This window comes from Mobula birostris, chromosome 10 (assembly GCF_030028105.1).
Source record: "Mobula birostris isolate sMobBir1 chromosome 10, sMobBir1.hap1, whole genome shotgun sequence".
NCBI classification, from domain to species: domain Eukaryota; kingdom Metazoa; phylum Chordata; class Chondrichthyes; order Myliobatiformes; family Myliobatidae; genus Mobula; species Mobula birostris.
The window spans coordinates 53431569-53453657 of record NC_092379.1 but is presented as its reverse complement, the minus strand read 5'-3'; the positions used below and the strand labels follow the sequence as shown (position 1 = coordinate 53453657).

The following is a 22089-nucleotide window of genomic DNA, read 5'->3' as shown; positions in this document are numbered from 1 at the left end:
AATCCGCACCACTGTTTGTCCGTTCTCCTCGTGGGTTGCCTCCATGTGTCCCGATTTCCTCCCACATCCCAAAGAGGAGCAGTAAAGTAGGTTAATAGTAGGTTACGCGAATGCAATTGGGTTGTGGAGGCTCATTGGATGGGACTGTGTTACTGTGTTGTATCCCAAAGTAAAATGAGTGGTTCCGCGCTCTTTTCAACGATATGGGATAATTTCACTGATTTCAATGGCCTCTGTCTCACACAGCTGGGTGGCTGCAATACACCGGTCCCCTCCACAGTATGAGAAGAAACGGTCGGTAAATCTTCAACGGAGCAGGATCAGGAAGCAAACAGGGGCCAGCGCAAGGCAGGGCTTGGGGCTACGGAGAGGAGGAGAGAATAAGACCAGGAGGATGTCGTTGCAAATGAAAGATCGGCAACATTGGGAAACTGATTGACTGGAACAAAAAAAAGTTTATTCCTACAAAATGCTGGATGAACTCAGCAGCGAGGCAGCATCAGTGGAGCGAAAAGGGTGAAGGGGGGAAAGTTTAAAAAGAACATGTGGGGGCTTCTTCACACAGAGAGTGGTGGGAGTATGGAATGAGCTGCCAGGTGAAGTGGTAAATGTGGGCTCACTTTTAACATTTAAGAAAAACTTGGACAGGTACATGGATGAGAGGTGTATGGAGCGATATCGTCCAGGTGCAGATTAGTGGGACGAGGCAGAAATATGGTTCAGCACAGCCAAGAAGGGCCAAAATGCCTGTTTCTGTGCTGTAATGTTCTATGGTTCTATGGTTCTATGATATTTCAGGACTGGAGAAGGATTTCGGCCTGAAGCATCGACTGTTTATTCCTCTATGTAGATGCTAACTGGCCTGCTGTGCTCTATATTTCCAGCATCTGCAGAATCTCGTGTTTTGGTTTTATACCTGGATTTGTGTGTGGACTTTGTCCCTTAAAATACGGAATACCTGTTGATATCGAGTATATTGTTTGTGGGAGCTTGTTAAAGTAGCTGCTGAGCTCTTCACATAAAAACATTGACTGGATTTGAAATTTCTGGGAGAAGGGTATCAGCGCTTTTTTTTACACAATAAATGGCACCTTGCATACCCAGAAGGCTCAGCGCATCAGAATTCGCTGGCGGAGACCCGCCGATCACACTGCGCATGGGCTGAGGTCACAGACCGTAGCCAAAATCACGCATGCGCACAGTGGACAAAAGGCTCTGGAACTTCGCGGCAGGTAGGAGCGGGGCTCGGACGGGGTTACATCAGCACCCGCGTCCGCAGCCTGACTGAGGGACAGTTGCTACGGTCGCCGGACACACCGTGGCTCTGAACCCCGGAACGGTCCTGCTCGTTTCCCTCACTCTCTTTCCCACGATTCGCACCCGGGCCCCAGGTGCTGAGCGCTATTTCTCGGCTCCTGCGTAGCTCTGCGACAGGTACTTCTGGCTAGGATTTCCCCTCAGTTCACGTGGTGTGTCTGGAAACGCAGACCGAGGGAATGGGAACAGTTGAATCTCCCAGACACAGCCGAGCTTCAGCTATCTGAATCGAATGTGGAACGGAACAGAAATTGAGTTAGTCACGGTTATAGAACTTCTTGGAAAATAATGTTCTCAGTTGAGCCTCCGCGCCCAGTGCATAATTCTCCATAACTTCCGACATCCCCAATGGGATCACACCACAAAGCACATCTTTCCCTAACCACCACCTCCCCCATCCCACTTTAGTCTTTCTGCAGGGATCGCTCCCTACTCAACTCCCTCTCCAATCGTCCCTCTTCACTGATCTCCCTCCTGGCACTTATCCTTGCAAGTGGATCAAATGCTACACCTCCCTCACTACCATACAGGGCCCCAAACAGTCCTTCCAGGTGAGGTGACACTTCACCAGTGAATGCAAGGGTTCACCAGTGAATGAAAGGTCTGTTGGGGTCATGCACTGTGTCTGGTACTCCTGGTGTGGCCTCCTGTATGTCGGTGAGACCTGACGTAGATTGGGAAACCGTTTGACCAAGCACCTGTGCACTCTCAGCAAGAAAAAGCTGGATCTCCCAGTGGCCAGCCTTTCCAATTCTACTTCCAAATCCCATACGTCAGTCCATGGCCTCCTCTACTGCCGTGTTGAGGCCACACTCAGGTTGGAGGAGTATGGGCATGAACGTTGCTTTCATGAAATTCCGGGAATCATTCCCCCCGCCACCCCCATTTCACCATTCTTCATTCTTGTTTTTCTCTTACACTTTCCCTTCTTATTTGCCCATAACCTCTCTCTGATGCTCACCCCCCCCTTCCTTTTATTTCATGTCTTCTGTCCTCTCTTGTCAGATTTCTCACTTTTCTTGTTCTGGTTTCACCTATCACCTTGTACTCCTTCCTCCCATCCTGCCGTTCCCACCCCCCCCCCCCCAATGGCCTTCCTGCTCTGACCTCAGCTTTTTTCCCAGTCCTGATGAAGGGTCTAGGCCTGAAATGTTGACTGGTTATTCCTTTCCATAGATGCTGCCTGGCCTGCTGAATTCCTCTGGCTTTTTGTGTGTTGCTGGTGCTCCGTTCATCCAATTAAAATGTCAATTAGTGCTGAATAGAATAGAAAACAAAACCCTTGCATTCACTTTGGTTCTTCAGCAAATCACCAATTTTCTACCTCTCCTGGTTCTGGATCTTTCTACCCGTGAGAGCATGTTTAGTCCCATTCTCTCTGGGAACAGACCTATATCAGACACCTTTGTCTGGGGTAACCAGTGACCTGTAGCACTCACACTGGTGGGGGAGGGGGGGTTTGAGTACTTAGAAAGTCTCCAGAGCAGCCATGTAATATCATGTGCTCTTTGTAGCTCTGTGGGACATGACCAGAACCTGAAATAATACTGACTGGGAGAGACAAACTGAGCCAAGTCACAGATTGACAACAGGCAGAAATGTCCATTCGGATACAGACAGAAAGATAGATAATTTAGTTGTCAACAACAGGAATTCTGCAGATGCTGGAAATTCAAGCAACACACATCAAAGTTGCTGGTGAACGCAGCAGGCCGGGCAGCATCTCTAGGAAGAGGTGCAGTCGGCATTTCAGGCCAGGACCCTTCGTCAGGACTAACTGAAGGAAGAATTTAGTTGTCAGTTGGAATTCCCAAACCATGCCCAGTTAGACAATGAGGATTTGTTCCTCCATCTTGGGTTGAACTTTGCTGCAGCAGTATAATGTTAGAGCTCAGTTATTTGATTGACAATGCTATCCTTCGCCCATTGATGTCTTTTGTAAATCTTCTTACAGGTTGGAAACGGCAAGGAATTTCTGAATGGGGATCTTGAAAACAAAAACACGTCGGTTCTGCTGTCTTTGTCAGCTCACCAGCATTTGAAAACAATCAGTCTCTGAATGTAGAGGAGGAGATGCTTGAGAAGACAGAACAACAGCCACAGCAAGGAGAATCCGAACACGTATTCAGTGTCGGGGTGAGATATGCATGAACCTACCTGTATCTTCAAGTAATTGAAGGAGTGACCAGATATTTCCTTGTACACCAGTGAGTTCAGATCATGGAGGGGCCATTCACCTGCTCCGTGTGTGGGAAGGGATTCTCTCAGCGTGCCCAGCTGATCAGTCACCAGCGAGTTCACACTGGGGAGAGACCGTTCACCTGCTCTGAATGTGGGAAGGGATTCACTCGGCCATCCCATCTACTGGCACACCAGCGAGTTCACACTGGGGAGAGACCGTTCACCTGCTCTGAATGTGGGAAGGGATTTACTGAGTCGTCTAACCTGCTGGCACACCAGCGAGTTCACTCTGGCGAGAGACCGTTCATCTGCTCGGTGTGTGGGAGGGGATTCTCGACTTCAACTCAGCTGATGAGGCACCAGCCAGTTCACACTGGGGAGAGACCGTTCACCTGCTCTGAATGTGGGAGGGGATTCACTCAGTCATCTAACCTACTGGCACACGAACGAGTTCACACTGGGGAGAGTCCATTCACCTGCTCTGAATGTGGGAAGGGATTTTCTCGGTCATCACACCTGCTGGCACACCAACGAGTTCACACTGGGGAGAGACCGTTCACCTGCTCTGAATGTGGGAGGGGATTTACTCAGTCAGTTAACCTAATAGCACACCAGCGAGTTCACACTGGGGAGAGACCGTTCACCTGCTCTGAATGTGGGAAGGGATTTACTCGGTCATCTAGCCTTCTGGCACACCAGCGAGTTCATACCAGAGAGAGCCCATTTGTCTGTTCTGTGTGTGGGAAGGGATTCACTCGGTCAACTCATCTGATAAGACACCAGCGAGGTCACACTGGAGAGAACCCGTTCACTTGTTCCATTTGTGAGAAAGGGTTCACTCGGTCAGCTCAGCTGCAGATCCACCAGCGAGTTCACACTGGGGAGCGACCTTTCACCTGCTCTGAATGTGGGAAGAGATTTACTCAGTCATCTGACTTACAGACACACCAGCGAAGTCACAGTGGGGAGAGGCCATTCAGCTGCTCTGAATGTGGGAAGGGATTTACTCTGTCATCTTGTCTTCTGAGACACCAGCGAATTCACACGGGGGAGAGACCATTCACGTGCTCTGAATGTGGGAAGGGATTCACTCAGTTATCTAACCTACTGGCACACCAGCGAGTTCACACTAGGGAGAGGCCATTCATCTGTTCCACGTGTGGGAAGGGATTCTCTCAGTCATCTCAGCTGATGACACATCAGCGAGTTCACAGTGGGGAGAGACCGTTCACCTGCTCTGAATGTGGGAAGGGATTCACTCAGTCGTCCAACCTTGTGACGCACTACCAGGTTCACACTCGGGAAAGTGCTTAAATAAGCAGCCTGCTGGATATTTAACTGTCACAGTTTCTGAGTCCACAGACACGTTCAAAAGCGATTGTAGGTGTCAAACTAATTATTTTGCTGTCATCAAACCATGTCTGCGCCCCAGTGATTGGGATGGGAAGTGTTTCTTATTTAATGGGATTGGAGTTTAATATTCTGGATCTGAAACAAATAAATGAATTCTATTTTAAACACTGTCTCAGGTACTTAGTTGATCTACAACACACCCAGTGTACAGTTAGGACCCAACACAGTCCAGCTGGTCCCTGCCCATGTTTCTGTTCCACAAGATTTCTTTCAAATCCATCCCTGCTTTTCACCTCTCACTCTCTGTGTGGTGTTGGGTGGAGGGGCAGGTCGTTTCGAGGAAGCGGGTAGTTTTGAGAAACCAGAAGGATTTGGACAGGTTAGGAGAATGGCCCAAGATGTGGCAGATGGAATATAATGTAGGGAAGTGTATGGTCATGCTCATTGGTAGAAGGAGTAAGTGTGAAGACTAATTTCTAAACGGGGAGAAAATTCAGCAATCAGAGGTGTAAATGAACTTGGCAGTCCTGCATGATTCCCTGAAGGTTCACTTGCAGGTTGATAAGGAAGGCAAATGGAATGTTAGCATTTATTTCCAGAGGGAAGAATATAAGAAGGAATGTTAGCATTTATTTCCAGAGGGAAGAATATAAGAAGGATGTAATGCTGAGGCTTTGTAAGGCGTTGGTTAGGCAGCACTTGGAGTACTGAGAGCCATTCTGAGCCATTTCTCTAAGAAAAGACATGCTGGCATTGGATAGTGTCCGGAAGAGGTGTACGAGAATAATTCCAGGACTGAATACGTCAACGTTTGAGGAGCATTTGATGCCTCTGGGCCTGTATTTGTCGCATTTTCAAAGAATGGGGTGGGGGAGGAAGGATCTCATTGAAACCTACTGAATACAGAGTGAATGTGTAAAGGATATTTCCTGTCATGGGGGAGTGTCGGACTAGAAGGTGCAGCTTCAGAATGGGTGGGCGTCCCTTTAGAACAGAGATGGGGAGGATTTCCTTTAGCCAGAAGGTGGTGAATCTTTGGAAGTTATTGCCAGTAATTGGGTAAATTTAAAGCAGAGTTTGTTGGGTCTTGATTAGTAATAGTGAATAGCAGGAATCTGTCCTTCCGGGCAGGTTTGCTCGAGCTGTTCAGAAAGGTTTCACATAATTTGGCAAGGGTTGGGAACCAGAGTGACAGGGTGGGGTAGTTAGCTTACAAGCAGAGGCAGTGTGTAGTAAGGCTGCTGGCAAGGAGAGGTTGGTGATAGGACAACATTGCAGTCAACGAAATGAGTTCCAATGTCACAATTAGATTTTCTTTCTCTGTCACTTACTATGGTTTGTATTTCCTCAATGTGAACTTGTGGATATGCCTTGGACTGTTTAGTGTTTAAGTGTTTGTCTTTGCACTAAGCCCTGATTTTTCACTTTGTTCTCCGGGTATCTCATTTGTGATCATGGGCTTTGTTTAACTCTTCGTTTTTATCACTTGGATTCAATCTGAGTTAATTTAATTAGCATGGTATTGTCAATGTCTGTAATTCCTACGTGCTTCAGGGTACATTTCGGAGGGAGGGGGGCATGCAAACTCCTCTTTGTTGGATCGCTGTGCTTCTTTCTCGGGTGGAACTCAGACCGAACTCTCCTGTGTATTCTCAGAAATTTCTGTTCATTGTTTGCCTGAGTTTTTGTTAGTTTTCCGAGTTATGTTTTTGCAATAAATCTTTAGTTTTATTTGAGTTGCCGAAGTCTCCTTGAATGTTGCATTTGAGTTCGCTAGTTACCATCAGTGCCAGACTTCGGGACGAAAGGTCCCGAGTTTGAATCCAGCCGGCTCCCCTGCACGCTTTCCATCCATGCTGGGTTACGAGCTGGTGATCTCTTTGGAAACTCACCCGGCAGAAGGCAATGGCAAACCACTGCTGTCACTTGCCTCGTACGCGGTTCCCCTCTACGACAGAGAGGCGCGGAGGGAAATCGTCCGCTAACCGGAGAAACTCCGGATGCGACGTACCGATCCTAATTATCTTTACAGTACGACCGAACCGGGAGAATGAACTCAGCAGGATACGACGTGCGATCTGATCTGGCAAAGCAGAGTGCCGCGGTCGGTAGGCACGAGGAGCAGCTGCACACAATGACCATGTCTCCATCGGCCATCGAGGAAATTCTAAAAGCTCAGGGGTCAGGTATGCCTCGACCTCTGGGGAAAGAGTGTCGATACCTCCCTAAGTCTGCCTACTCCAGAGGGCTTTGACGGGAGTCCTTTGTGCCCCGGGTTTATAACCTAGTGTTCTCTAAGGTTCGATTGGATGCCCTGCCGCACAGGTTTCCTACCGAACGAAGTAAATTGGCTTGCATTCTTTCCCTCCTCTCCGTTAAAGCTCTGGAATGGGCAACAGCGAGGTGTGGGAGAGGGAGAGGACCCGAATGCTCCTTTATTGGTCCATTTATCGACGCCCTAAATCACCACATCAGTGTGCAGCAGTCGGCTGCAAGTCTTCTTGGCGTAAGACAGCGGCCGAGAAGCGTGGTGAATTCAGAACTTCGGCTCCAGGGAGTGGGTGGAACAGCCAAGCTGTGGTGGCGTGTTCTACAATGAGCTCAGCAATAATTTAAGAGATGAACTGGCAGCTCGCAATCCTACACCGGACCCGATCGATTTGGCCATGCACCTGACAGAGCGGCGTCAGCAGATCCCCCGGCTTCTATCCTTCCTGCCCTCGCCCTCCTCCAACCTCACCATTTCCTCCTGCAGGTCCTTCGCCGACCTACTCACCTGACGCCGTGGAACTAATGCATTTGCGCAGAACACGGCTCTCGGTTACTGGTCGCGGCCGAAAATTTAAAGAGAGACGTTACTTATGCTGTGTGGGGGCTGGGGCATTATCGGGCTATTTCACCCAGGAGGTCGGGAAACTCCAGGGGAGAGTGACAGTCCCTGGGGCGTGTCCCATTAGTACTTCCCCGGGGAAGCTGTGGAGTTTCACATTCGAGCATTTGGTGACTCGGGTTCAGCGGGTAACTGTGGGGTCGCACGACAAATGGGGTCCCTCTCTCTGAGCTTGATCATATTCTCGTCGTCAGTGCCTTGGATGGTGCGGAGCCGGTTTGCTACATTTTCGGAGGTTCGGCCTCAGGATACGCAATCACCGTGAGACATTAAAGTTTCACTTGGTTAGATCCCTCTTATTCCTGGGTACCCAAGGTGTCCCTGTGATTGATTGGTCCCGGGGAGTTATTATTCATTGGGCTCCTGCGTGCCAGAATGTGTGTTTCTCGCCGGGTTCCCAGAAGTGCGAGGATGTGTCCTGACCCCCCGAGACCAAAATGAAGACCCCTGAACCTCAATCAAACCGTCTTGAGTTAGGTCATAATGAGATGACCTGAAACTCAGATCTCCTAGGAGCTGTTAGCAAAATAAAAAAGGCTACCTCGCTGTCACCCCGTGGTAATTATGATCCGCCATTGCGTTACTGCCCTTCCCGAGGCAGACTGTTCTTTCTCTAGCTGCTCCTGAGAGACGGGCTGTGGACGATTACCTCAAGGAGGCGTTAGCAGCGGGGTTTATCGCACCTTCCACTTCTCCTACAGGGGCGGGGGATTTTCTTCGTAACCAAGAAGGCCGGGCAGCTTGAGACCGTGTATTGATTATTAAATCTTAACAAGGTTACTGTTTAAATCATTACCCCTTGCCATAAACGAAATCAGCCTTTGATTTATTGCAGGGGGCCAAAGTTTTCACTAAATGGATCAATTTAATTCTGACTCCACGGCGAGATAAATAGAAAGCAGCGTTCTATACCCCCACCGGGCATTATGAATACCTAATTATGCCCTTTTGGGCTTAATAACGCCCCGGCAGTTTCTCAGGCGTTCATCAGTGATGTCCTGAGGGCGACGTTAAACAAGTTTGACTCTGTGTACTTGGACGATATTTTGATTTTTTAAATTCAAGTTCTTGCCAGGAACAGGTATCCCATGTTCGGCAGGTCCTTCGGTGTTTATTAGCGAATAATGCATTTGTCAAGATAAAGAATTTACATGTTCCTACAGTCTCTGTTTTAGGATTTGTTATTTCCCAGGGAGACCTGTTCATGGATCTAGATAAAACCTGTGCCGTTCGGGACTGGCCGCTCACACCTCTGTCAAGCAGGTTCAGAGATTCTCGGGGTTTGCGAACTTTTATAGGGGATTTATTAGAAATGTTGGCTGCTCCCTGATTGATCTTACCAAGAAAGGGGCGGCTCGTTTCTGTTGGGCGGTAGAGGCGGAATCAGCCTTTAACCACCATTTTTTGTAATATATTTTTTATTGAAGTTCATCATCAAACAAACAATTCCATAAGATTCTTCAGCTACTGTACATATTTATCATAGAATCATATTTGTCACAAATCTCCACATAATATTTACCTGATACACTTATAGAAAGGAGAGGAAAGAAAGAACAATCGAAAGAAGAAAACTATGTACAGAGTAGGGAGTGATTTTTTTTACAACATATTCATTGACTTGTGAGAATAAAATCAGGCCTATGAGGTGTTATGTAGTTAAACCATTTTTTCCAGTATGAATCAAATTGCTCCAACTGACGATTAACAGATGCTGTTATCTTCTCCATTTTGTAAATGTCCATTGTAACTTCCATCCATACACTTAAAGTTGGGCTCTCCTGTGATAACCATTTCCTGGTAAGGGTCTTTTTACCAGCCATCAGCAGTATATTCATTAAATATTTATCTCCTTTCAACCATTTTTGAGGTATATACCCAAAATATATGGTCTTACTTTCTAAGGGTATTTCACATTTAAAGATGTCTTGTAGGGCATTATGTATCCCACTCCAATAGTCTTTGATAACGGGGCATTCCCAGAAAATATAATGGTTTGCATTTTGATTTCCACAATCTCTCCAGCAAACAGGGAGGTTACTATCATAATGGGATTTCTAGCCTTTAACCACCTTAAGGATACTGTACCGCCAACCCCTCATTTTCACTTTTTTTGGAGATACCATACAGTAACAGGAGGTACAGCCCTTAAAGCCCAATTACACCCATGATCAATCAACTTAAAAAAACTGCACCAGAGGAAACCCACACAGTCACGGAGAACACATAAACTCCTTACAGTGACAGGAATTGAACCCTGATCACTGGTGTCGTGATGGCGTTACGATGATGCACTACTGTGCCATCCTAATTTTATTCCATAACATTGTGTGACACCTTTCAAAGTCCTTCTGAAAGTTCAAACATACTATATCCATCCTTTTCCAGTCACAGCACCAACAAACTAAAAAAACGGTCAATCACCATTTTCTTATCATAACTCTATGTTGGAATCATAGTGATACACAGAAAATGAACTTTTTGCCAAATACATGCCAACTACTGCACTTACACTAAAACTACATTGTTTAATTCTTCACAAAGTTTTATTGTCCTCACCTACCAAAGTTAAAAAGGCAATTGTTCTTGCATCATCTGTTATAATCAGCAGTGAGATCAGAGATTAGTTTTATTTACTGGAGTGTAACTCAGTTCCTATTTATCCAGTCTGAATTCCACTGCATGCCCACATTTAGGACTGGAGAACTTGGCAGGCTTTGGAAGCCACACCACCGGCTCTCAGTTCATCTGCCGGTGCACCAGGTGTTGTGGAATCGATAAACAAGAGAAAATCTGCAGATGCTGGAAATCAAAGTAATACACACAAAACGCTGGAGGAACTCAGCAGGCCAGGCAGCATCTACGGAAAAGAGCAAACAGTTGATGTTTCGGGCCAAGACCCCTCATAAGGACTGGAAAACAGGGATGAGGTCAGAGTAAGAAGGTGAGGGGGGGCAGAGAAAGAGGTACAAGGTAGTAGGTGAAACTGTGAGAGGGTGAGGGGTGAAGTTAGGAGCTGGGAAGTTGATTGGTGAAAGAGATAAAGGGGAATCTGATAGGAGAGGACAGAAGGCCATGAAAGAAAGAAGGTGGCAGAGCACCAGCAGGTGGTGATGGGTAGGTATGGAGATAAGGTGAGAGAGGGAAATGGTGAAGCGGTGGGGGGAGAGAGAATTACCGGATGTTGGAGAAATTAATGTTCATGCCGTGAGGTTGGAGACGACCCCGACAAGGCGCTGATACTCCAACCTGACTGTGGCCTCATTGCAGCAGTAGAGGTGGCCATGGACTAACATATTGAAATGGAAATGGGAAGTAGAATTGTAGATTGGGAAACCGCTTCGCTGATCACCTATTCTCTGTCAACAAGAAAAAGCTGGATCTCCCGGTGGCCAGCCTTTTCAATTCTACTTCCCAATCTCATATGTCAGTCCATGGCCTCCTCTAATGATGAGGCCATACTCAGGTTGGAGTAGCAGCGCCCTATATTCCATCTGGGTAGCCTCCAACCTGATGGCATGTACATCGATTTTTCAAACTTCCGGTAATTGCCTCATTCCCATTGTCCTCTCTCACACCTCATTTCCTTATCTACCCTTCACCCCCCTCCCGTGCTCCTCCCCCTTCCCTTTCTTCCATGGCTTTCTGCAGACATCCCACCTCTCCCAGAAGTTCCGGGAGCCTCCGGCATATGAATAGTGGCTCTCTGATGCCCACAAATGATATACAATATCACGGAAATCAATTTTTTTTAAGAGCAAGCGAGAGAAAGCAAGAGAGAGCGTGAAAGAGACGAGAGAGAGAGCGCAGGCGAGAGAGCGAAAGCAAGCGAGAGCGAGCGAGAGAGAAAGCAAGCGAGAGCGCTTGAGAGCGCACGAGTGACGTGAGAGAGAGAGAGAGAGAGAGAGAGAGAGAGAGAGAGTGTGCGCCATGGCAGAGTGTTCCAAAAAAATATATAAAACGTACGTCACCCCAGACTACACTAAAGTGTACCCCTGCCTCATAGGGGTCAAAATAATGACAGTGTTGTTCACTGCACTGTTTGCAACAGTGACTTTTCTCTTGCCCATGGTGGGTTAAGACTGTAAAAGATGTGTTGAGGTGAGCTTCACAGGTGTCATTCGTTCATTAGCATAGCTAACGTTATTTAAACTAGCTGGCCGGCCGCTAAGGAGCTACTCTATTGCAGACATCCCACCTCTCCCGGAAGTCTCCCGCAAATTGATGGTGCTACCTCCCTGAAATGAGCTTTTGCAGGGTGGGATGCCTGCTTTCTGTCCTCTATCAGATTCCCCCTTCTCCAGACCTTTATCTCGTACACCAATCGACTTTCTGGCTCTTTACTTCACCCCTCCCGGTTTCACCTATAACCTAATACCTTGTATTTCTTCCCCTCCAACCCCCCCCCCCCCCACCCCCGATCTTAAGCTGACATCATCTCTTTTCTTCCCAGTCCTGATGAAGGGTCTTGGCACGAAACGTCGACCGTTTACCCTTTTCTGGCCTACTGAGTACTGTACCTTTGGGATTCTGTGTGTGTTACTGTGGAATCAATGGCTGCCTCGTCGATCACAATTACACGGGCGCGAGTGACCGCTCCCCACCACCGATACATAAGCGCTGCCGTGTACATTTTAGGCCGGCGGCAGCTCGGGGAGGTTGGTCAGGGACGGGGCTGGGGAGGGTTTATCCTCACCGCGACGCTTGAGGCGCTCGTACCGACTCTTTCCCCCGTCAGGAACCGCTCCCCGGCATCCCAGCATCGCGGCCCGGCGGCCCGGCGGCCCGGCACCCCGGCACTCCGGCACTCGGCTCCAAACCTCCGCCCACTATCGGTGACGTCACGTCTGACGTCAGGCTCTGGGAATCTGGGCAATCGACCTTCTGCAAAGTTGCATTGAGCAGCGCCTGTCACTACTTCGCAGGTCTGCTATTGTAATGCCAGAGAAATACATTAACAACAAATCAGAGTCACGAGAGATTCTGCAGATACAGAAAACTGAGAAGTTTAAAAAAAAACAACAAAAGGTAAAGATAGGTGGAGGAGAAGGTAGTTTTGAGGAATCAGATGGGCTACAGAAAAATTTAGACAGATTAGGAGAATGGACAAAGAAATGGCAGATGGAATACAATGTAGGGAAGTGTATGATTATGCAGTTTTATATAAGACATAAAAGTGTAGACTATTTGCTAAACAGAAATTAAAATTTCTGAAGTGCTAAGGGACTTGGGAGTCCTCGTGGAGTTTTCCCTAAATGTTCATTTGCAGGTTGAGTTGTTGGTGAGGAAAGGCAAATGTGATGTTAGCAATCATTTCAAGATGACGGGAATACAGAGCAAGGTTGTAATGTTGAGCCTTTATAAAGCTCTGATGAGGCCTCAGAGTATTCTGAGCAATTTTGGGCCCCTTATCTAAGAAAAGGGGCAGTGACATTGGACAGGGTTCAATGGAGGTTCACGAAAATGATTCTGGGATTGAAAGGTGGAGTGTTTGACATCTCTGGGCGACAATACAGGGAAAAGATCCAGATCCAACTTTCCACCAACAACGCACACAGTTTATGGCAAGGTCTGCACACCATCGCAGACTTCAAAGCTAAACACAGTGGTGTTTCCAACATCACTGCCTCTCTCTCAGATGAGCTAAATCTTTTTTACACTTGGTTCAATATTGGCAACACTGAGACCCCAAAGAAAGCAGCTGAAGAGACCTGCACCTTGGTCACCTTTGAGACTGAAGTATGTAGGTGTTTCCAATGAGTAGGTGTGTTTACAGAAATTTTTAATCTCTCCCTCTTCAGGCGTGGTGTGCCCACCTGCTTCAAAACATCCACCATTGTCCCTTCACCTAAAAAGACCAAGATAACATGTCTGAACAACTGGCATACTATCATATTCACCTCAATAATAAACAAATGCTTTGAGAAGCTGGTCAAGGACTACACCTACAGCATGATGCCTCCCACACTGGACCCTCCTACAATTCACCTACCGACACAACCGATCAACAGATGACGCAATAGCCACAGCTCTACACACTGTCCTTACACATCTGGAGAAGGAGGGTGCTTATGTGAAAATGCTGCTCTTGGACAACAGTTCAGCTTTCAACATCATAATTCCCTCCAGGCTCAACAAGAAGCTCAGAGTCCTCGGATTTCACCCTGCCTTATGCAGCTGGATCCTGCACTTCTTGTCAGATTGCCAGCAGGTGGTAAGAATAGGCTCCCTCACCTCGGCCCCTCTAACCCTCAACACAGGTGCCTCTCAGGGCTGTGTACTAAGCCCCCTCCTTTACTCTCTGTATACTCATGACTGTATTGCCACTCACAGCTCCAACCTGCTAATTAAATTCACTGACGACACTACACTGATTGGCCTTATCTCAAACAATAATGAGGCAGCCTACAGAGAAGAAGAAGTCATCACCCTGACACAGTGGTGTCAAGAAAACAACCTCTCCCTCAATGTCGCAAAAACAAAGGAGCTGGTTGTGGACTGCAGGGGGAATGGAGACGGGCTAAGCTCTATTGACATCAATGGATCTGGGGTTGAGAGGGTGAACAGCTTTAAGTTCTTTGGGATACACATCACCGAGGGTCTCATGTAGTCTGTACATACCGGCTGTGTGGTGAAAAAAAGCACAACAGTGCCTTTTTCACCTCAGACTGTTGAAGAAGTTTGGTATGGGCCCCCAAATCCTAAGGACTTTCTACAGGGGCACAACTGAGAGCATCCTGACTGGCCGCATCACTGGCTGGTATGGAAACTGAACTTCCCTCAATCATAGGACTCTGCAGAGAATGCTGCAGACAGCTCAGCACATCTGTAGATGTGAACTTCCCACTATTCAGGACATTCAGGTGTGTAAAAAGGGCCCGAAGGATCATTGGGGACCCAAGTTACCCCAAACACAAACTGTTCCAGCTGCCACCATCCAGGAATCAGTACTGTGACGAAAAACCAAGTTATCAGAAGATTGAAGCTAATGAGAGAGAGATAAGTGAGACAATGGAGAAACATTAAAAATGCTAATAAGTGAGAAGAGAGAGATTAACGAGAAAGAAACACATTTCAGATATTGACAGACCGATTGCTTTGAACCTGAACTGTTTGAAGTTTGGTGGACAGGCGACACCCTAGCAGGGGGATAAAAAGAACAGGTTCGCTAAGGCACGACACACACCACGAGATCACGAGATAACGAGACCCTGGAAGAGTGGTGTGCCCCCACAAGTTGGTGGGAGTTGGAGGTCTGGTTTGGCGGAACCGACCATAGACTGACAGGGTGAAAAGGGACGATCGGCAGGAACTTGGTGTGTGTGTCCGCCCTTGCCTGGGTGCCGGGTTCACCACGGAAGAACAGTCGTATCCAGAACGGAGGGGTCACAGTCGGTGACCACAGAAGACATAAAAGGGTTCACCCGAAAGCTAACTGCGAAGAACATCAAAGGTCTGTTTGAATCAAAATTTGCATTCTCTCTCTCTCTCCAATGGCACAACAGCGATTACTGCGAACTGTACTAAGCTGAACTGAACTCTGCGTCACTTGAGACTGATCATTTTACCCCTAGACTGCGATAGAGCTTGGTTGATTCCTATTACCCTAGTTCTGTGTATATGTGTGTTTTATCATTGCTAACCTGTTGCATTTATATCCTTACGATTAGAGTACTGTGTTACTTATTTCCTTAATAAAACTTTATCAGTTTCTGCGAAACCAGACTCCAACACGTGGTCCATTTCTGCTGGTTTGGCAACCCAGTTACGGGGTACATAACAGTACCAACAGGCTCCGGGACAGCTTCTTCCACGAGGCCATCAGACTGATTAATTCACATTGATACAATTGTATTCCTATGTTATATTTACTGTTCTGTCGTATATCTTACTGTACATACTATTTATTAAAAATTACTATAAATTACACATTTAGACAGAGACGTAATGTAAAGATCTTTACTCCTCACGTATGCAAGTAATAAAGTCAATTCGATTCAATACCCAATGGACTTCAGAAGAATAAGGGGTGACCTCATTAAAACCTATCAAATGTTGAAAGGCTTCAATAGAGTGTATGTGGAGAGGATGTTTTCCATTATGGGGAACTCTAAGATCTCAGGACACAGCCTCAGAATAGACAGATATCCTTTTAGAGCGGAGATGAGAAGGAATCCCTTTAGCCAGAGAATGGTGAATCTGTGGAATTCATTGCCACAAGCAGCTGTGGAGATGATGTCAATAGGTATATTTAAGGAAGATGTTGATAGATTCTTCATTAGTCATGGCATTAAGAGATACAGGTGAAGGCAGCAGATTGGGGTTGAGAGGGAAAATAGATCAACCATGACAAAATGGCAGAGCAAATTCGATAAACCAAATGGCCTAATTCTGCTCGTATATGTTATGGTCTTATGCTAGAAATCTTGAGCAACAGACTCAAAATGCGGAGGAGATCAGCAGGTCAGGCAGCATGAATGGAGGGATATAAATAGTCACTGTTTAGACCAAGACCCTTCAGCAGGACTGCAAAGGAACAGTGCAGATATCAGAATACCAGGGATAGTGGTAGTGTCAGATACATTAGGAACATCTAAGAAACTCTTAGATTAGCACATGGATGATAGAAATTTGGATGGCTATGAAGGAGGGAAGGGTTAGATTAATACTGGAGTAGGTTAAAAGGTTGGTACAACATCATGAACTGAAAAGCCTGTACTGTGCTGTAATGTTCTATGTTCCAATTTGAGAATTGACTAGAGTGCAAGTTGCAAGTGGATTGTAAACACTTCCATAGATGGGCATAAAAGAAAAGAGCAGCTTAAAATAATTTTGGTTTATTACATAGATAGGATAAAATATAATTAATATGGAGATGGAAGAGAAAGTAACAAAATATTTTGTCTCACTTCACAAAAGACATTAAACATCTCCCATAAATAGTGGACAGCTAAAGATCTTGAAAGAACTTAATGAAAATAGCAAAATAGTTACTTTACTATCAACAATACTATCAATTTTTATATCACCTACAAGCTGACTAACCATGCTTCCTATGTTTCCTCATTAGCTGGAGCAGAAAGGCTATAATATTAGCTTATAAAACATTTGGTCAGCTATATCTGGAGTAAAGTGTACAGTTCTCTTTCACCACATTAGAGAAAGGATGTGATTGTATTGGAAAAGGTGCAAAGTAGATTTACCAAGATGTTGCCAGGGATGGAGCATTTCAGTTAAGGACAGACTGGATAGGCTGTTTTTATCTTGGGGTGGATGAGGCTGAAAAAGTGCCTGACAGAGGCACACAACACTATGAAGGGTACAGATAGAGAAGATAGGAAACTTTTCCCCATCATCGAGGTAAAAAATTTAAAATTGAAGGGGAGAGGTCTATAGCAGGTTTATAGGGATCAGAGAAAGAACTTATTCACCAGAGGGTGATTGAAATCCTGAGTGGCTGATGAAGGTGGGTACTCTCACAACTACCTAATGAGCAGGGACCAAGTGCTTGTAAAAGGAATTAGTGTTGATAAGTACTTCATGACAGGCATGGACTTTATAGGCCCAAAGACCTGTTTCTATTCCACTTCCCACAGGCCGGTAGATAACAAATATTATCCCACTATTTAAGGAATTATAAGCAAGCACATATTCTAAACCTATGCCTCCTGATTCTAAATGTCTCCCAAAGAGAAATATCTACTCAACATCGATCAAATTCCCTCAGGATCTTTGAAATTTCAACAAGATCACCTTCTAAACTTCACTGTATATATGCTCAATGCCTCTACATGTCATTGCTTTCAACCCAAGACTATTTAACCTTCGGTGCACTCTATAGCAGGTATCTCTCTTTTTTTTAAGCTAAGGAGATCTAAGCTGTACACAATATGCCAGATGTAATTTCACCAATGCCCTATTTTGTACAATGTCATTACTTTTATACTCAAATTCTCCAGCAACAAAGAAGAGCAAATACTATTTGCCTTACCAATTGACCCAGCCATCACACTTCTGAATTTACAAGTATAGCAGGTTCCCTTCGAGCATCAACATTTCCCAATCCTTTAAAAATAATTACTACTTTTGTTAATTGTATCAACATTGACAACGTATCAGAAGGGCATTGCTTTCCCAGCGATTGAGAGAATGCAGAACACACTCACTCAGGGAACTCATTCTCTGTCAACACAATTAGTTTGAAATCATTTTCACATTCACAGAAATACCGACTCTGACTGTATGTAGTTCACTGCAGTAAATATTATTTACTGGATTTGTTTGCAGCTTTGCACTATATTCAGCATTTATTCGCCCTTAAAATGGTAAATTTAAAAGTAAATTTATCATCAAAGAATTAGAATAAGGTTTATTATCACCGGCACGTGTCTTGAAATTTGTTAACTTAGCAGCAGTACCATGAAATACGTGATAATATAGAAAGAGAAAAAAATAAATCGATTACAGTAAGTATATTAAACAGTTAGATTAAAAATAGTGCAAAACAGAAACGATATAAAGAAGAGGTAGTGTTTAAGGGTCCAATGTCCCTTTTAGGAATTGGATGGCAGAAGGGAAGAGACTGTTCCCGATTTGCTGAATGTGTGCCTTCAGGCTTCGGTACCTAATGAAAAGAAGGCATATCCTGAGTGATGGGTCCTTGATAATGGATGCTGTTTTTCTGACGCACCACTCCTTGAAGATGTCATGCATACTATTGAGGCTAGTACCCAAGATGGAGCCGACTAATTTCACAACTTCCTGTAGCTTCTTTCGGTCTTGTACAGTAGCTCTCCCCCACCCCATACCAGACAGTAATGCAGCCTGTCAGAATGCTCTCCACAATACATCTACAGAAGTTTGAGTGTTTTAGGTGACAAACCAAATCTCTTCAAACTCCTAATGAAATTTACCTGCTGTCTTGCCTTCTTTACAGCTGCATTGATATCTTGAGACCAGGTTAGATCCTCAGAGATCTTGACACCCAGGAACTTGAAATTGCTTACTCTCTCCACTTCTGATCCCTCTATGAGGATTGATTCATGTTCCCTCATCTTACCCTCTTGAATTCCACAATCAGCTCTTTTGTCTTACTGACTGAAAGTGACATAAATGTCAACATATACAACCCTGAGATTCATTCACATACTCAATAAATCCATGATAGAATCAATGATAGGCTGCACCAGCTGGACATTCAACCTGTATGCAAGACAAAAAACTTTGCAAACACAAAAAGAAAGAAATAATAATGAATAAAAAGCAATATTGAAAACATGAGATGAGGTGCCCTTAAAAGTGAGTCCATTTGTTTTGCGTACATTTCAATGATGAGGAGAGTGAAGTTGAGTGAATTTATCCCCTTTGGTTCAAGAGCTTGATGGTTGAGGGGTAATAATTGTTCCTGAACCTGATGGTGTGAGTCCTGAGGCTCCTGTATCTTCTTCCTGATAGCAGCAGTGAGAAGACAGCATGTCCTGGGTGGATACTGCTTTCCCGCGACAAGGCACCGTGTAGCAGTGCTCACTGGTAGGGAGTGCTTTATCCGTAACAGACAGGGCTGTACCAAGTACCTTTGTAGGATTTTCCATTTAAGGCCATTGGCATTTCCATACCAGGCTGTGATGCAGCCAGTCAATATATCCTCCACCACAGATCTATGGAGATTTGTCAAGGATTCAGATGTTATGCCAAATCTTTGCAAACTCCTAAGGAAGTAGAATCGCTGCCGTGCTTGCTTTTTTAACTGCACACATGCTGGGCCCAGGACGGGTCCTCTGAAATGATAACACGGAGGAACTTAAAGTTGCTAACTCTCTCCAACTTTAATCCTCCGACCTTTGGTTTCCTCCTCCTAATGTCAATAATCAACTCCTTGTTCTTGCTGACATTGAGTAAGAGATTGCTGATAGAGATTGTGGAGGAGATGTTGCCAATCCAAACTGACTGGGGTCTGCAAGTGAGGAAATAGAGTAACTAAATGCAAAAGGATGTATTGAGGCCAAGGCCTTGAAGCTGATTGATTAGTTTTGAGGGGATGATATGGTAGAGTAGTGGTTAAACCAACATTTTATAGTACCAGAAACCCCGGTTCGATTCTCACCGCTGTCTGTAAGGAGTTTGTACGTTCTCCCTGTGACCCCATGGGTTTCTTCCGGGTGCTCCAGCTTCCTCCCATCATCCAGTTGGTAGATCAATCGCTCACTGTAAATTGTTCCATGATTACGCTAGGATTAAATCGGGGGATTGCTGGGTGGTGTGTCGCGAAGGGCTGGAAGGACCCATTCCATGCTATATTCTAATAAATAAATAAATAATAAATGCCAAGCTGCAGTTGATAAAAAGCATCCTGATAAAGAGCCTTTGCTGTCCAGTTGTTCCAGGGTTGAGTGAAGAGTCAATGAGATGGCATCTGCTGTGGACCTGTTGCAATGGCAGGCAAACTGGAGTAGATACAAATCACTTCTTATGCAGGAATTGATACGTTTCATCATCAAACTCTGAAAACACTTCATCACTGTAGATGTAAGTGCTACTGGACGATAGTCATTGAAGCAGGTTATCGCATTCTTGTTAGACACTGGTATAAAGCAGGTGGGTATCTCAGACTGCCAAAGCGAGAGGTTAAAGATCTCAATGAACACTCTAGCCTTTTGATCAGCACAAGTCTTTAATACTTGACTAGGTACCTGGTCTGGCTTGGATGCTTTTTGTGGGTTCACCCTCCTGAAGGATGCTGCACGTCTGCCTCAGAGACTTAAATCACAAGACTATCAGGAGTTTGTGTTGGTTCCTGCATGTTTTAATGGTCAAAGTGAGCAAGGCTCATCTGGAAGCAAAGCCCTATTGTTGCCTATGTCGCTTGATTTTACTTTACAAGAGGTCATAGCATTTAAGCCATGTCACAACTGTACAGCATTCTTTGTTTGTTGATTCAAGTTCCATCTGGAATTGCCACTTTTCCCATGGGATGGCTTTCTGGAGATTGTACCTGGACCTTTTGCAACTTTTCTGGTCGCCAGACCTGAATGCCTCTGATCTGGCCCTTAGCAGATTGCAGATCTCTTGGTTCATCCAGAGCTTCTGGTTGGGGAAGACTGAATAATTTTATTGGGACCCACTTGTCTACAACTGTTTTTATAAAGTCCATGACAACCAGTGTGTATTCATTCAGATCCACAGATGAGTCCTTGAACACAGCCCAGTCCACTGACTTGAAGCAATCCTATTGCTTCGAGTAGAAATGCTGCCTTGAACAATTTCACCACCACTGATGGGAATCAACTCAAAATATTTGATATCAAAACTCAGGGCCCCAAGGGAACATTCCTGTTCAAAATTTGTTGCATGTTTGCTGGACATCCGTAGGAAAAGCAACGTTGGACAGTTTCTTGATGCCTTCAAGATGAATAGGACCAAGGACAGCAATGTGACTGTACCAAATCTACAGTTTCTATGCCACAGCTGATTTGTCTAATTGTATGCAATCATTCTGAAGAAACAGAGGGAAGGTAAAACATGACAGAAATATAAAAGGCAGCTAAACCATTTGGCCTGTCTCAGAGAATTGTGTTATCTTGCACATACAAAGTTTGAAAAGTTATGACACAAAAAAAGCCATACAGCCTATTTACATGTTGTTAAATAAAATGCCACTTTCCAACATTAAGTTCATGCTCCCCTGCAGCTTAAAGTTCAAGGATCTGTCTAAGTACCATTAAAATATGATGAGAGTTACTGCCTCAACTGTTCTTTCCTGCAGGGACTTGCAGAAACCTACCAACTTCTGCATCAAAAACCTTCTGTACCATTATTCTAAATCTACATGTCCTGGTTTTGAGCTCTCAGTCCTTTCAGTTTATTCTATTCGACAGGTGGCAAACTGATGACACTCTCAAAAACTTTGTTAGCATGCAGTGCCACCCCTTGATTCTTCAAAATCCATTCATAATGTAAAAAAATCTAATCATTATCTTTACTGCTAAATGAAGCATCAAATGACTTTTATCAAAAAAAAAACAATCTGATAGCAATGAGATGGGTTTCCACAGCAAAATTCTCACACAGGCTTGGTACTAGCTTAGATGGCTACAAGAACACTTGATGTTGAATAATATGTTTTGAAATCTTTGCGGACCCAGTGTACACATCAGTATTTGGATAGTAAATGGTTACATAACAAAATCATTCATAAATGATATCATTTTCAATTTTAAATTAATGTAAATATTTTTGAACAGATTCTGTAAATTGCCCCATTTATTTCAATTTGTTATATTTTTATTAATAATCATAAATGTAAATAAACAACAGAACTCATCCTTTTTCTTTAAAAGTATCCATAATTA

General features: G+C 44.9%; 1 protein-coding gene across 1 annotated transcript in view; it reads left to right on the top strand.

Annotated features, from left to right (window-relative positions):
- The first annotated feature begins 1179 nt into the window (after positions 1 to 1179).
- Positions 1180 to 22089, top strand: part of LOC140204030 (uncharacterized) — a 92534-nt gene continuing 71624 nt past the window's right edge. Inside the window, exons 1-2 of the mRNA XM_072270279.1 lie at positions 1180 to 1232; positions 3272 to 4773. Coding sequence (XP_072126380.1) covers positions 3538 to 4773 — 1236 coding nt within the window. The 5' untranslated portion in view covers positions 1180 to 1232; positions 3272 to 3537. The remainder of the gene's footprint in view (positions 1233 to 3271; positions 4774 to 22089) is intronic.